General features: G+C 46.9%; 1 protein-coding gene across 1 annotated transcript in view; it reads right to left on the bottom strand.

The window, feature by feature from the left end:
• The window catches only part of SPOCK2 (SPARC (osteonectin), cwcv and kazal like domains proteoglycan 2), a 201,136-nt gene that overhangs the window by 7,922 nt on the left and 176,574 nt on the right, over positions 1-16,640 (bottom strand). Inside the window, exons 5-9 of the mRNA XM_073685724.1 lie at positions 13,712-13,841; positions 11,253-11,375; positions 7,743-7,961; positions 5,423-5,485; positions 4,464-4,601 (exon numbers count right to left, since the gene is read on the bottom strand). Of these exons, the coding sequence (XP_073541825.1) occupies positions 4,464-4,601; positions 5,423-5,485; positions 7,743-7,961; positions 11,253-11,375; positions 13,712-13,841 (673 nt within the window). The remainder of the gene's footprint in view (positions 1-4,463; positions 4,602-5,422; positions 5,486-7,742; positions 7,962-11,252; positions 11,376-13,711; positions 13,842-16,640) is intronic.

Below are 16,640 nucleotides of genomic sequence, written 5' to 3'. Positions count from 1 at the left end.
GGAGCAGAAGGATTGTGCCGCCCCCTGAGAGATACCTTAGACCAGTGGTCCCCAACCTTTTTTGCACCAGGGACCGGCTTGAAGCAAGATCATTTTTCCATGGCCCAGCAAGGAGGGGGTGGGGTAGGCGGGGCTTTGGTCATATGGGGGCGGGGTAATGGAGGGATTTGGAGTTTAGTGCATACTTATCATATAGTGTAGACCAGGTCCCCGCCAGGAGCTATGCCAGGAGCCCCACATAATGTGCTGTGCCAGGAGCCGCATCACTGAGGCCCCATCACGCCCTGCAGCAGGACAGGGCAGCTGTCCTGACAGCTGCTGTTCAGCTGCATTTACTTCATCCCAGGGGCGGACACAGACTGTAGTGGGCCCCTGTGCAAGAAATTTTTGGGGGCCCCCCCCGCCCTTCATAAGGCAACAAAGTTATGTAAACATAACCCCCCCCCATGTGCATCTCTCACCCCCCCATATGCAGCTCACCCCCCGTGCATCTCTCATCCCCCCCGTGCATCTCTCATCCCCCTCCGTGCATCTCTCATCCCCCTCCGTGCATCTCTCATCCCCCTCCGTGCATCTCTCACCCCCCCGTGCATCTCTCATCCCCCCCGTGCATCTCTCATCCCCCCCGTGCATCTCTCATCCCCTCCGTGCATCTCTCATCCCCCCCGTGCATCTCTCATCCCCCCCGTGCATCTCTCATCCCCCCGTGCATCTCTCATATCTCCCCTCCCCCCATGTGCATCTCTCATCTCTCCCCTCCCCCCATGTGCATCTCTCACCCCCCCATATGCAGCTCACCCCCCGTGCATCTCTCATCCCCCCCCGTGCATCTCTCATCCCCCCCGTGCATCTCTCATCCCCCTCCGTGCATCTCTCATCCCCCTCCGTGCATCTCTCATCCCCTCCGTGCATCTCTCATCCCCCCCGTGCATCTCTCATCCCCCTCCGTGCATCTCTCATCCCCCTCCGTGCATCTCTCATCCCCCCCGTGCATCTCTCATCCCCCCCGTGCATCTCTCATCCCCCCCGTGCATCTCTCATCCCCCCCGTGCATCTCTCATCCCCTCCGTGCATCTCTCATCCCCCCCGTGCATCTCTCATCCCCCCCGTGCATCTCTCATCCCCCCCGTGCATCTCTCATCCCCCCGTGCATCTCTCATATCTCCCCTCCCCCCATGTGCATCTCTCATCTCTCCCCTCCCCCCATGTGCATCTCTCACCCCCCCATATGCAGCTCACCCCCCGTGCATCTCTCATCCCCCCCCGTGCATCTCTCATCCCCCTCCGTGCATCTCTCATCCCTCTCCGTGCATCTCTCATCCCCCTCCGTGCATCTCTCACCCCCCCGTGCATCTCTCATCCCCCCCGTGCATCTCTCATCCCCCCCGTGCATCTCTCATCCCCTCCGTGCATCTCTCATCCCCCCCGTGCATCTCTCATCCCCCCCGTGCATCTCTCATCCCCCCCGTGCATCTCTCATCCCCCCGTGCATCTCTCATATCTCCCCTCCCCCCCATGTGCATCTCTCATCTCTCCCCTCCCCCCATGTGCATCTCTCACCCCCCCATATGCAGCTCACCCCCCGTGCATCTCTCATCCCCCCCCGTGCATCTCTCATCCCCCCCGTGCATCTCTCATCCCCCTCCGTGCATCTCTCATCCCCCTCCGTGCATCTCTCATCCCCCTCCGTGCATCTCTCATCCCCTCCGTGCATCTCTCATCCCCCCCGTGCATCTCTCATCCCCCTCCGTGCATCTCTCATCCCCCTCCGTGCATCTCTCATCCCCCTCCGTGCATCTCTCACCCCCCCGTGCATCTCTCATCCCCCCCGTGCATCTCTCATCCCCCCCGTGCATCTCTCATCCCCTCCGTGCATCTCTCATCCCCCCCGTGCATCTCTCATCCCCCCCGTGCATCTCTCATCCCCCCCGTGCATCTCTCATCCCCCCGTGCATCTCTCATATCTCCCCTCCCCCCCATGTGCATCTCTCATCTCTCCCCTCCCCCCATGTGCATCTCTCACCCCCCCATATGCAGCTCACCCCCCGTGCATCTCTCATCCCCCCCCGTGCATCTCTCATCCCCCCCGTGCATCTCTCATCCCCCTCCGTGCATCTCTCATCCCCCTCCGTGCATCTCTCATCCCCCTCCGTGCATCTCTCATCCCCTCCGTGCATCTCTCATCCCCCCCGTGCATCTCTCATCCCCCTCCGTGCATCTCTCATCCCCCTCCGTGCATCTCTCATCCCCCTCCGTGCATCTCTCATCCCCCTCCGTGCATCTCTCACCCCCCCGTGCATCTCTCATCCCCCCCGTGCATCTCTCATCCCCCCCGTGCATCTCTCATCCCCTCCGTGCATCTCTCATCCCCCCCGTGCATCTCTCATCCCCCCCGTGCATCTCTCATCCCCCCCGTGCATCTCTCATCCCCCCGTGCATCTCTCATATCTCCCCTCCCCCCATGTGCATCTCTCATCTCTCCCCTCCCCCCATGTGCATCTCTCATCTCTCCCCTCCCCCCATGTGCATCTCTCATATCTCCCCTCCCCCCCATGTGCATCTCTCATCTCTCCCCTCCCCCCATGTGCATCTCTCATCTCTCCCCTCCCCCCATGTGCATCTCTCATCTCTCCCCTCCCCCATTTGCATCTCTCATCTCTCCCCTCCCCCATGTGCATCTCTCATCTCTCCCCCCCCATGTGCATCTATCATCTCTCCTCTCCCCCCCATGTGCATCTCTCATCTCTCCCCTCCCCCATTTGCATCTCTCATCTCTCCCCTCCCCCATGTGCATCTCTCATCTCTCCCCCCATGTGCATCTATCATCTCTCCTCTCCCCCCCATGTGCATCTCTCATCTCTCCCCTCCCCCCCATGTGCATCTCTCATCTCTCCCCTCCCCCCCCATGTGGATCTCTCATCTCTCCCCTCCCCCATGTGCATCTCTCATCTCTCCCCTCCCCCCATGTGCATCTCCCATTCCCCCCACTCCTAGTTAATTGTATTTAAAAAAAAATAAAACTTGTTATACTTACCCCCATGCGATCCCTGCAGAATCCTGGCGCTCGTCCAAATCGCTGACACCAGGTTCTCCTGCCTTCCGGTCATGTGACGGCGCCGTCACATGACCGGAAGTCAGAGGAATTATGAGATGTCCTGGACCCGGCGCTTTGCATGGGGCCGGGGGCCCCATGAGGAGAGAGACGCACAAGAGGGGGGCTCCGAGGGGGCTCCTACCGGCCAGGCCCCATACTGGAGTCAGGGCAGTCATGCCCTGATGGCGACCCTGCTGGAGGCTGGAGGGGCCCCCTCTCCCTCGGGGCCCCCGTTCAATGAACCGGCTGCACGGGCGGTAGTTCCGCCCCTGCTTCATCCTGCTTCAGGACCTGTGGTGACATCACAGTTATGTACCTTGATGTCATCACAGGTCCTCTACAGGTCTACCCTGCGGGAGTCTAGAACAGCGGGCAGAATCCACCCCACACAGTGTGCTCTGAGCCACCGCAGACCAGAGCACACTGTCAATGTTTAGTGATTGTCTGTGGCGGTGCCGCGGACCGGCTGAAAAACCCCAACGGCCCGGTCCTGGTCCGCGGACCGGCGGTTGGGGACCTCTGCCTTAGACAACTTCCTGGCAGATGCAGTCCTAGGCAAATACCATCATTCTTTAAAATGAACCCAAATTATCAGTAGCATTTTCATTTCTGTGTTGAAAATATGTGTTCTCTGTAGAGAACTTTCACACAGTGCCTTGGGACTGTGGGCGCTAACCAGGTCCCTAAAACTAGGGGCGCCCTAGTCTATCCCTGTCCCCCGGATTACTCCTGAAGTTCAAGACGCCGGGTTCTCGTGCCTTGCTATGCCCTATATCAACCCTTATCTGTGTCCTCCCCCACCCAGGGAGGTGGGAAGCTGAAGTGTATAGGAATACACTAACCAGACAAAAAAAGGAAGATGGACAGGGATTAATGAAAATAACAATCATACAAAATACACTCACCAACAGAGTGGAACACAGGGGAGTAAAAAGAAGCAGAAACCAAGTATGAGAGGATGAGGATGTGCACACAAACAAAACTCCAAGCAACAATCTCCTGAACAAATCTCCCAATGTCAACTCCAACCTCAAACTACACCTCCAACTCCAAACCAGGCAGTAAGAACTAACACTGGCAATTTCTAAGTGCCAGAGGCGAACATATAGAGCAGAGGGGGAGAGGCCAATACTGAACAGCTGAGACAGTCCAGGTAGGAGAGCTCCAGGAGCTTTAACTGAACAGATTAACCATTGCACTGCTAGCAAGGAAAAATCCTGCACTGTTTAATAAGATAATGAAGTACTTCTAACCAGTGCAGGAGTTCGTGAAACCAGATGCCACGATCTTCTGGCCCCTCTCTGTCGCGGTATCCCCGTGACAAGAACAATAAGTGTCGGACTTAGCACAATACCTCAGTGACTCTTACCACAGTCTGGATTCCCATGTAGTCTGGTGCCTGTTAGCTCGGAGCCATGCTGATCCACACACCAACACTCCCCACTGGCCTGGTCACACTGCATCTTCCTATAGTATCCATCTTCATCACAGCTGGGAATAAAAACTCCTATGACACAGACACAGCTGATTGTTAGAAATTTCCACATATACCGCAATGCTCAGGCATATATAACCTCAGTGATTATAGAAAAGGCTTCATTCTGTTCTATAACCGAGCTGCCATAAAGGTCCATGAGACTTCTGCCGTACTTCTATATGCCTCCAATTCCATACAGTTGTTTTTACACTGTCAGATTCTGCACATTGCACGCTTCATCGGATGGCGGATGTACACTTCTATTATCCCTTGGCTTCTGGGGGAAAATATCATTGTACGGTTTTGTATTAATGAGCCATAAAGCTTTCATGCACTGCCGTACCGGCTCCGTGCACAGGGCTTTATTGTGTGCGTGATCCTTAACCCAGGTTTACAGAAGAAACATTTCTAATAAGGGTTTATCAGACTTTACGGCACGAGGCAATATTGTATCATGTGAAAGGACTTGTCCATAAAACTCATTATGGCATATGGGGGTCATAGAGGGGTTACCTGCTTGAAAACCACTTTTATGTGTAAGAATGGAAAACATGATTTTTCCTTCAGAGGCCCCTGCAAGGGAGGTTTGTGGCCAGACGGGGTGTCCTTTGTCAAATACAGCAGCTCATTTGGGATTAATGAAACCAGAGCAAAATCTGATTAAAAGTGCCATACAGTATAGTATGTTACCAAAATAAATTGCCATTACGTAAATAACAATGCTATACTGAACTTCCACCATCATATACTGCAATAACACACTGTATAGTGCCTGCGGAAAGGTGGCACGCAATGTCTAAGCAGACACCATACATACTGAGGTGATCAGGACCTTGGCACATGCTGCTTACCAAGCTTCTTCTTTGCAGCTTCTTGAATCTGTACTTTTTCAAGTTCAGCAAGACATGGAGGCTCTAAAAGCGGAAAACACAACATCAATACTATGAACCTATGAGCAACATGAAGTCAGAAACAGATATTGCTACAGGTAAGGAAGGGTTCATTACTTCCGACAGGATCATTCAATTTTCAGGACAGGAATACCATGAAGTGATGTCATTACCTCTAAGCCCACCATACACCTTAGATGGCTGCTGACCGAAACATGGTTTGGACAATCGTCTAGTCAGCAGCTATGTCATTCCTCTCTGCGGAAGGTTCCTGTGTTCTATGTTGGACAGCTGCTGCCAGACATGTCAGCTTATCTCCCGGAGAACAAAAGGATCATCAGTCTAAAATCATGTTGGATCCTTAACTCCCCAGACAATCAATTGTCCGGGGCTCCCATTTACATTAGACTGTCGGCCTAACCTGTTGATATCGGTGGGTTTGGCTCATGTTAAGCCCCCGTCTCACATAGCGAGATCGCTGCTGAGTCACGGTTTTGGTGACGCAACAGCGACCTCACCAGCGATGTCGCTATGTGTGACACTTTGCAGCGATCAGGCCCCTGCTGTGAGGTCGCTGATCGCTGCAAAGTGTCCTGGACCATTTTTTGGTCTTTGCCCTCCCGCTGGTCAGCACACATCGCTGTGTGTGACCAGCGGGACCAGCGATCAGGCTGGTAACCATGATAAATAGCAGGTTACTAGGGGCACACGCGCACTTAGTAACCCGCTGTTTATCATGGTTACCACTCTGCTACGGTGAGCGGTAACCTCCCGCTCACCGTAGCAGAGTGGTAACCATGATAAACAGCGGGTTACTAGGTGCGCGTGTGCCCCTAGTAACCCGATGTTTATCATGGTTACCAGCCTGCTCCTACTTCAGCAGGCTGGTAACCAGGAGCAGGACATCGTGGAAAGATTCTTTCCACGATGTCGCTGCTCCCCTGATCGCTGGTGAGCCTGCCTGTTTGACAGCTCACCAGCGATCACATAGCGACGCAGCAATGATCCCTGACAGGTTGTATCGTTGTCGGGATCGCTGTAGCGTCGCTAAGTGTGAAGGGGCCTTTAGTCTAATGTGCAGGGGGGACTTAGCCTGCTTGAGTTGGGTATCCTGTATTGGTAGATATAACATTTACCAGCAAGATCTTTAGTGAAGATAATGGCCATTCTACAGGCAACTACCTCATCATTACAAGTTGTTCTAATTTAGACAAACGGTATTATTTGTAAAAACACATCTGTAGTAACAAAAAGAATGGCTGTCACTAGCCTGGGCCCTACCAAACTGGATTGTTGAAATATTACTGTGCTGACAATGGAGGCCAGCTGAAGCAACAGAGCTCCGATGGAAACATTGCATCAAGCGGCAGTGAAATGATGTTTTGGCTGTTGTCAGCTATATTCAAGAATTCACGCGTAGCAGAGGAGGGGCATCTATGTGATCAGGCGTGGCAACTGTGTGATTGGCCAGAACAGGGAGTGGGAGTAGTGGAGAGATAAGTGGCCGTGAGTTCTCGCCGAATCTAGATCATAATATAACATTCATGAAACTTCAGGAACACAGAAGAGTATATAAGGGCTTACACCCAAGGTCGTCATTAGTTTATTATATTTTCTGGCTTATAATGAAGTTTGATTAATTTAATTTTTATTCTATTCAATAAAATTTAATTGGTGAATTAAAATTGTTGCTAGTAAAATTAAAAATGTATTAGGAACTAATTTGCTGGCGGGGCCCCAAGATTTCAACTGCCTAAGAGCCTCCACAACATTTAATCTGGGATATACAATTGTCTTACCATGTAAATACCACCTTAGGTGATTAACACAGCTTACTGTTACTACAGTTATTGGCTCTGGTAAGCACTGTACTTATTGAAATAAGGTGCAGCTATGCATTGATCAACCTATGGCACTGTGTAATAGTGAGAATGCTTTTTTTAAACTTTGTGAATAAAAAAAATGCAGATTTTACATCTTATGTAGATAAGATAAATGTTCCCAATTTTAACCTAATGGTATGCATTAAAACCGTCTAGGTAGAAGAAAATTATTTAGCAATAATATGGTAATGGCATAAATAACACTAACTAACTCGAATGAATGAATGAATGAATGAATGAATGCAGTAATGGACTATCGGTCTTTGAGGACACACTGCAGCCCAACAAATAAATCAATGACAGATTTGTGCCCATTTCTTTTCTGAGATGTTACGTAATTGTACCATTTAATGCCACTGCAATAATGTGATAAAGTCTTTTTTCATGTTCTTGCTTACTCTCTCTCCAGAAACAGAAGCACCACTCAGCCGTGGATACTCGCCCATCCTTGTAAGTGTCGCAGGAGTTGAAGAAGGGCCGGATGCAGATCTCATACTTGTCCAGGTTGATGGCTGCCAGCTCTGCTTGGTCCAGAAAGAGGTCATTGTTGGTGTCCAGTTTAGAGAACATCCAGCCTATTGAGTCTTTGCAGCTGGCCACCAAAGTTTTGTCTAGCACTGTATAAAGAACAGCTTCAGTTAATCACGTCTATAAAATGTATAAATTATAACAGCAACATTAGAGGTAATCTGCCACGGATCTGAATTATAGGAGAAAACCTCGGTCACATAGAAAAAGACAATTGAAAGATTTCTTCATAACTGGAGAACACTGCCCCCTTATTAAATGTGGAAAAATAACATTTTAAGGGTGTTAACCACGAAGGCAACTAGGCAACTACGTGTAGTTCTCTACAGATAGCTGTCAGGGTGTTCAGCCACCGGTCCAGCTCCTAAATCTCCTAATGATGAGCTGGCCAGAGGAAGCTCCAGCTGGTCAGACATTGCCCCACAGCAACTGCGATGGAGTAAATGGCATATAGCATAGTGGCTATTGCAATAAATAGGTGACTATGTAATGCATGGGCGGGCTGGTTCCATCTTAACGGAGAGCGTTTCTATTATGTCTATGTGCTGTAATAGGAAATGTAGACGGGGTTGTCATTAAAAAAATGAATGATCGCTGAGACCCCCATTGATCATGAGAACAGGTGTCTCAAACGCCTGCTCCCTCTCACTGAGACACAAGGACATGCATGATTGCTGATGTTACATTTGGTGCCAACGGGTACAACACTTGGCTATCTCCGTCACTTCCATGCATAGTGGTCACACATGCACATTGCCATTTCATTCACACAGGGGACGCTGGGACTCCCTATTCGCATGATGGATACCCAGTGATCATATCTTTTCCACCTATCCTTTTCAAGGTGTTGTCCAGGACTTATATAATGATGACCTGTCCTTAGGCTATACATGAGAAGTAAGATAAGTGGGGGGCCAACGCATAGCACCCCCTTGGATCTGCTCTTTGCAGGTTCCAAAGTGGCCTGGAGTAAACCGGGTATGGAGCAGGGACACCAGAGCTTCGTTCACTGTGTAGTGGTCATTCTTGGGTACTGCAACTCTAATCCTATTGAAGTGAAGGAGAGCTGAGCTACAGTACCCAAGAAGGGCTACTACACAGTGTATGGAGCTAAGCTGTTCACAGTACATCTAGATGCAGCAGAAGCTAAAAATAACTGTTTGGTGGGGAACTGGGTGTTAGCTCCCCTCAATATGATAATGATTACCTATTCTACGGTGAGGTCATCAATATATAAGCCCTGGAAACCCCAATTAATGAGAAATATAAATGTGAATGCTGATAACAATTACCAGTCATTCAAACTAGCCTTAGACACCAATATCTTAGTGCCCTCAGCGTCAAGAGCTGCAAAATCATTATATAAAGTGATAATAAATATGTATCAGTTGTTAATTGTTTTGGGATTCTATAGTCAAAATTGTTCCCACTATAATCTGATCAGTCGATTGAGGATTTAGCCCTTGCACAACAACGCCCGTTCAGGTCTAAAGCCACTTACAAAGATTTAATATTAAATAAAGAAGGCCATTTATTCTGCGCACAACAATTTACCTTATGCCAAAGGTAAGAAGGAACAAATAGGGATATGAATTACTGGTACAGAAAATACATTGTCTAATTTATTAAGACTATGGGCTCAACCTTCAGAAGATTAGCATTTTTCTTGGGTTTAAGCAAATTTTCCAAGGTCTGGACTCAGTTGTGTAACATCTGTGAAATGCCATGTCGGATAGACTCCATATGTGCTTATGTCCTGGACGGGACCATGTCAAACTGTTTGTCAACATCACTCGGTGGCACTATTGTCCCACTGTCATGCCAGGAGATTCTGATAATTAACTTCTAAAATGTTTTGCTTTACTAACGAGGTGCTAATTAAGCAGTGAATTATTTCTCTAAAGAACCGATCAAGCTCTCTTGGAATGTGAAGTGCTCCAATAAATTATTGGCCTGAGTTTCATTCAAACTGCTTCTCCAATAGGGCCAGATGCTTCCTCTGAATCTTTTAATTGACACCCGCACTATTTGTTACATATGTTTCAACCATATTCATTAATTCTTTATTCTGGCTTCTTAAAAAAGGAAGACCATATATATCATGTATCCTAGAAATTCATAGATTAAGTTTACAGTAGTATAGTCATAGTAAATCCAACATTCTGTATATGCCTGGCAATGCCACCACCTACTTGGTTAATATTTCATTGCAATATTCTCTGAATGAACTGAGCATATGCCAATATGAAAATGAATAAATTCTCAGTATTGTCCATGGCAATGTCATCTGCTTTTGTTATTGGTAAATAAATTCATGATCGGGTCCCCTTTTACCCAACTGAATCCAAACTTCCTGGACAGATCTGATCTAGCCCTCACTACGCCAAGGAAATGCAAAGCTCCTAGTTATTTAAAATACGCATCAATCAAATGGAAGATTTTAGGCTGGCTCATTAAAGGGAGTATGTCAGAAAATCAGAACATGGCCTATTTTTTAAATTAGGTTTTTAAATTAAATTTATTTTGCAATAGATTTGTTTTCTAGTTTCCATATCTCAAAAATCAGAAATCTTGCAATTTTCATACTATGCTCTAGGCCTCATACTAGACTTCCACTTCCTGTTTGGTACAGAAGACTTTTCAACAGTCCCATTATCATCACAGGCAGGATTACAATGAAAAGCACTTTTATATACAGTATATACTACAGAATTTACCATTCTTAAAAAGTGATGTTACAGCTCCCCTACTCCCCCTTCCTTCACAATGCACACATTAGAGAATGCTCATTAAATTATCCAATACAATTCAGTAGGGTCTGAGTCAATCTATTACCGGTACTTTGAATCTCCCTACAGGAAGTAAGAGTTTTAAATAAGACCTAGTGACCAGTATAACAATTGTAAGTTTTTTTTTATTCCTTTTTAAAAAATATAGTGATCAGAGAAAAAAAAAAAAATTTAAGACAACAAAAAATTCTGATTTAAACTATATGTAGTTTTCTGATGGAGCATTCCCTTTCATATACACCATGAAATTAAATCCCACTAAGGTGATCAGATCCACCCTCCATATTCCCATCTACGTCAAATATAATGGTCCTGGGCTGATCTCATTCACTTTACTCCCCACCAATGACATTTACAACTCCTAGCCGGTCTTATCTCATATTTCATATGCCCCTTCCCTAAAAAGATGTCAAATCCAACAGAACATCAGTGGAGGAAGGGTTGGAGGGAAGGATTGATCAACTGCCTAAAAGGACCACCCTAGGCACTGAACCTCCAGTAGCTGTGGTGAGATATGGCTCTGAATATTATTATCCTAATGACATGTCAATTTCGAAAACTTTGACAGTGACTCTAGAATGACTAACGTACCATTCACTTGTTTTACTCCTGGATTTGATGTGTTATTCTGCTTTGAATTCTCATGAAGCAGTTGGAACCAATCTCGTAAACGGTCCCCAAGATCTGCTAAATCCTGGCCAGTACATGTTTCTCCTGAAGAAGGCAAAGATATGTACAGATTAACATTGTACCACAAATGTAACCTTTAAACCAATGATTACATACAAGACTATAGCTTTTTTTGTTAGATGGGCTAAATAAAACATCCACTCTATTCATGGAATATGGAGCTTCTTGCCATGCTTCTATACAGACCCCAGATGGGCGGGCAGAAACATCCTCTGGAAGCTTCACCTGACATGAATCCTATACAACATATCTGGACTATGTCTGATTTTATTTCCAGTTCTTCAGGGATTCCAACAGACAGGCAATATTTTTTCTGGACACCTTATTAAATAATCACTGACAGACAATATTTTTTACGGACACATTGAAAAACCATAAAAAATCATTAAGATTATCAGTGATAAATATCTGTAGCCAATAATTCTGATATGAAGACATCAGATGCATTCAATGTAAACTGTAAAATGATGATAATTTTAGATCATTTAAGTTAAAAGACAATGTTTGAAAATCAAGGTGTCGAAGTATAGGTTGCCTCTGTATGGTCACATCTGAGACTAGTCACGTCCCATTGTAATTATTATAACCTTATACTACAACTAATCCCAGTCATAGGGTACTGCTAATAGCAGCAGACCATCATACTATTTGGTGGGCTATTTGTGGGGCTATCATACTATATGGGGTGCTATGTGGAGGCCATCATACTACTTGCAGACTATGTGGGGTGCCATCATACTATCTGAAATGCTATGTGGGGGACATCATACTATTTGGGGGGCTTCACACTATTTGAGTGCTATTTGGGGGTCATCATACTAGTTGGAGTGCTATTTGGGGGTCATCATACTATTTGGAGTGCTATGTGGAAACCATCATGCTACTTGGGAGGCAATCATACTATTTGCAGGGTTATGTAGGGGTCATCACACTATTTGGAGGGCTATGTGGGTGTGATTATACTGTTTAGAGGGCTGTGTGGGAGCGATTATATTGTTTGGAGGGCTGTGTGGGGGCGATTATATTGTTTGGAGGGCTGTGTGGTGGCTATTATACTGTTTGGAGGGCTGTGTGGGGTCCATTATACTCTGTGGAGAATGGTGTGGGGACCATTATTCTTCCTAGAGGGCTAGGTGGGGGCCATTACACTGTTTGAAGGACTAGTGGAGGCCACTATATCGTGTACAGGCCATTATACAGTGTGGAGGGTTGTGTTGGAGCCATTATTTTGTGTGGAGGGCTGTGTGGGAGCCCTCATATTTTCTAGAGGCTGTGTCAGGGCCATCATACTGAGTACAGGGGACAATGGGGACCATCTTACTTTGTTGGGGTCACTTTGGGGGTATCACACTTTGCAGGGGATACTGTAGGGTCATCATTCTGTGCATGTGGAGGGTACTGTGGAGGAATTCAGTGTGGGGGTATCTCACTGTGTTTGGGGGCACATTTAATAGCATCAAACTTTTTGGGGGGCTATGAAAGGAGTATCTTAGTGTGTGGGAACACTAAGAGGCTTCAATAGGGTCAAAATTACTTTGTAAGGACTGCAAAGTTGTGGGATATGCTCTTTTGTGACCTTGCCAAATATTTTTTTTTGGGGGGAAGGGTGGGAATTAGGATTTTTGCTATCGGACCCCATGATCTCTATGTACGCACCTGATCCCAGTCCAGATTTTTATGTGATTTGCAGTGCTCCAACTAAACCACTTGCCTTCCATCATATGTTATGTCTGTGGTGTTCTTTGATTCTAGTAAAATACTTGTCTAATCTGGAGTTAGGGATGCAGCTTTCTATCTCAGCTACTAAAGTTATGGTCAGTGCTTTAATACAGTGCTAGTTTTTTTTTTCTTAAAGGACCTCTCCAACGTTTTTTTATATTGCATCGCTAGAGTGGTGCCACTAATGTAAGTTCCCTGCCCCTAGTATTATACTCACCAGCTACTATCTTCATCTGTTATTGCTGATGCTCCGGTCGTCTTCTGCAGGTTGGGACCTACCGGATTTGCTCCGGTGTTTGCTGGGCGATTCGGAGGTCACAACTCAGTGTAAGTCTATGAGAGACAGAATGCGGCCAGAACGAGGCTCTCGTAGACTTACACTGAGAACTCATGACCATTATCTCTGACTTCCGGTCAGTTAGAAGTTGCGGTCTCAAGAGCGGTGTCGGGAAGAGCTAAGAGCGGCTATTGGTAAGTGGAATATTGGGTGCAAGGACCTTCACGATAGTAGCACCACTCCAGTGCTGAAACAAAAGAAACCCTCTGCAGTGGTGCTTTAATAAATTATCCTTCGTTCTGTGCCTACAATGACGTTATTACAAATATTTCAAAGAGTTCAATTTGTAGCAGAAGAGCTTCACCTTGTTTGCTGGTGTCCACAGGGGTGGAGGTCGTCGTTGTGGGAGTATTTTCTGTTGGGCACGGGCAGGAGCCTTGGCATCTCACAGTCAGTTGTTTGCTACTAAGACATGCCTGCTGCTCCAGTTTACACTAATAAAGGAGAAAGAATCATGATCGGAGGGCTGCAATGCCAATCCCTACAGAGAAATGTGTGAACTTGCCCGCAGCTATTTCAAACAACCTGACTTGCTTTTGAACCAGCAATTGGAAGTATATATTTCAATATCATTCTCAGAAGGTCCAAAGCTGTACAATATCATCACTCCATGGTCACTAGTAGAGATGAGCGGTGTTCGACTAGAACTGTTCGCCAATCTCAAATTCGAGCTGTTTTGGGCGGTGTTCGAGTTGTTCGACGAACCCGAACGATTTGCAAAAAATTTGGCTGTTCGAGGTTATGTTCGATAACTGTTCGTGCACCAAAAGCGTGTCCTGCATGTCTGGCGCTATTTAGAGCACCAATCATGCAGGGATTGTCTGCCACTCACTGTAATGCCACAGCCATGGTGGTTGTGGCATTACAGTGATTGCCCAAATCGATGGGAACAGTGCTCACAGTGAAACATGAAAAGCCAGCAATTCAGCAGCGGCATACACCGGTACCCGACAAATTAGAACAGAAAGAATAGAGAATCACACATAGATTAGATAGATAGAAACATGTCAGTCATATATATGAAGTACAGTGACAGTGTTGCTTACTGTACTTGTCATTTAGTGTAAAGGATTTATTAAAAAAAATAATAGTGTTTTCATGCACCGTCTCTTTAAAAAAGCCGGCCGGCATTTCAGCTGCGGTACCCGACAATTTAGAATAGAAGGAATAGAGAATCACACATAGATTAGATAGATAGAAACATATCAGTCACATATATAAGAAGTACAGTGACAGTGTTGATTACTGTACTTGTCATTTAGTGTTAAAATAAAGGATTTATTTAAAAAAAAATTGGCGTGGGGTTCCCCGTAATTTTAGTCTCTAGCGGAGGTTAAGCAGACGGCTGGGGCAGATGTTTGAAGCCTGGGAAGGGGGTAATACCCACGGAGCTTCCCAGGCTACTAATATCAGCCCCCAGCTGAATACCTAGCCTTTACTAGCTATTAAAATGGGGGACCCCCCAAAAAATGACGTGGGGTCCCCCTATTTTAATAGCTAGCAAAGGCTAGGCAAACAGCTGGGGGATGATATTAATAGCCCAGGAAGGGTGCCATGAATATTGGCCCCCTCCCAGGCTAGAAACACCAGCCGTCAGCCGCCTTAGAAATGGCGCATCCATAGGATGCGCCAATTCTGGCACTTAGCCTCGCTCTTCCCACTGGCCTGTAGCGGTGGCAGTGGGGTAATAGGGATGGGGTTGATGTCAGCTTATAATGCCAGCTGACATCAAGCCCAGGTTAGTAAAGGAGAGGCGTCTATAAGACACCCCCATTACTAACCCCATAGTCAAAGTTAAAAAAAACACAATCACCCAGAATAAAGTCCTTTAATTGAAATAAACACACAATTCTTTATTGTTCTAAATTAAACCATACTTACCGTCACACCCATTCCAGCTGAAGCCAACGATCTCCTGCAATAAAAGAAAAATAATAAAGCAACATCATCCTTACCTTTCCATGGTTCCCAGGACAGCTTCAGCTCTGCTACATCGAGATGACAGGCTGGACCGCAGCACAACGCTGCCATCCAGCCTGTCATCCCGCGGACACTGAGAAGCGCAGGCATGCGTGCGCTCCTCAGTGTCTCGCTGTGACGGCATCCAGATGAGCCGAGGTCATGTCCAATGAACTCGGCTCACCTCATGTACGTCACTGACAGCGTGGGGAAATTCTCCTGCACTCAGCGCTTCAGTGTGAGAATTCTCCCACGCTGTCAGTGACGTGCATGAGGTGAGCCGAGTTCATTGGACATGACCTCGGCTCATCTGGATGCCGTCACAGCGAGACACTGAGGAGCGCACGCATGCCTGCGCTTCTCAGTGTCTGTGGGATGACAGGCTGGATGGCAGCGTTCTGCTGCGGTCCAGCCTGTCATCTCGATGTAGCAGAGCTGAAGCTGTCGTGGGAACCATGGAAAGGTAAGGATGATGTTGGTTTATTATTTTTCTTTTATTGCAGGAGATCGTTGGCTTCAGCTGGAATGGGCGTGATGGTGAGTATGGTTTAATTTAGAACAATAAAGAATTGTGTGTTTATTTCAATTAAAGGACTTTTTTCTGGGTGTTGTGTTTTTTTTAAATACTTTACTAGAAATTCATGGTGGTCATGTCTAATATTGGCGTGACCCCATGAATTTCGGGCTTAGGGCCAGCTGATAATGCTAAGCTGGCCCTAACCCCTTTATTACCCAGTGAGTATTTAAAGTATTTAAAAAAAACACAACACCCAGAAAAAAGTCCTTTAATTGAAATAAACACACAATTTTTTATTGTTCTAAATTAAACCATACTCACCATCACGCCCATTCCAGCTGAAGCCAACGATCTCCTGCAATAAAAGTAAAATAATAAAGCAACATCATCCTTACCTTTCCATGGTTCCCACGACAGCTTCAGCTCTGCTACATCGAGATGACAGGCTGGACCGCAGCAGAAAGCTGCCATCCAGCCTGTCATCCCGCAGACACTGAGAAGCGCAGGCATGCTTGCGCTCCTCAGTGTCTCGCTGTGACGGCATCCAGATGAGCAGAGTTCATGTCCAATGAACTCGGCTCACCTCATGCACGTCACTGACAGCGTGGGAGAATTCTCCTGCACTCAGCGCTTCAGCGTGAGAATTCTCCCACGCTGTCAGTGACGTGCATGAGGTGAGCTGAGACCATTGGACATGAACTCACCTCATGCACGTCACTGACAGCGTGGGAAAATTCTCACGCTGAAGCGCTGAGTG

This window comes from Phyllobates terribilis, unplaced genomic scaffold (genome assembly GCF_046119375.1).
Source record: "Phyllobates terribilis strain yellow unplaced genomic scaffold, ASM4611937v1 Scaffold_5__5_contigs__length_657084704, whole genome shotgun sequence".
In the NCBI taxonomy this organism is placed as follows: domain Eukaryota; kingdom Metazoa; phylum Chordata; class Amphibia; order Anura; family Dendrobatidae; genus Phyllobates; species Phyllobates terribilis.
This window is presented reverse-complemented; position numbering and strand designations above follow the sequence as displayed.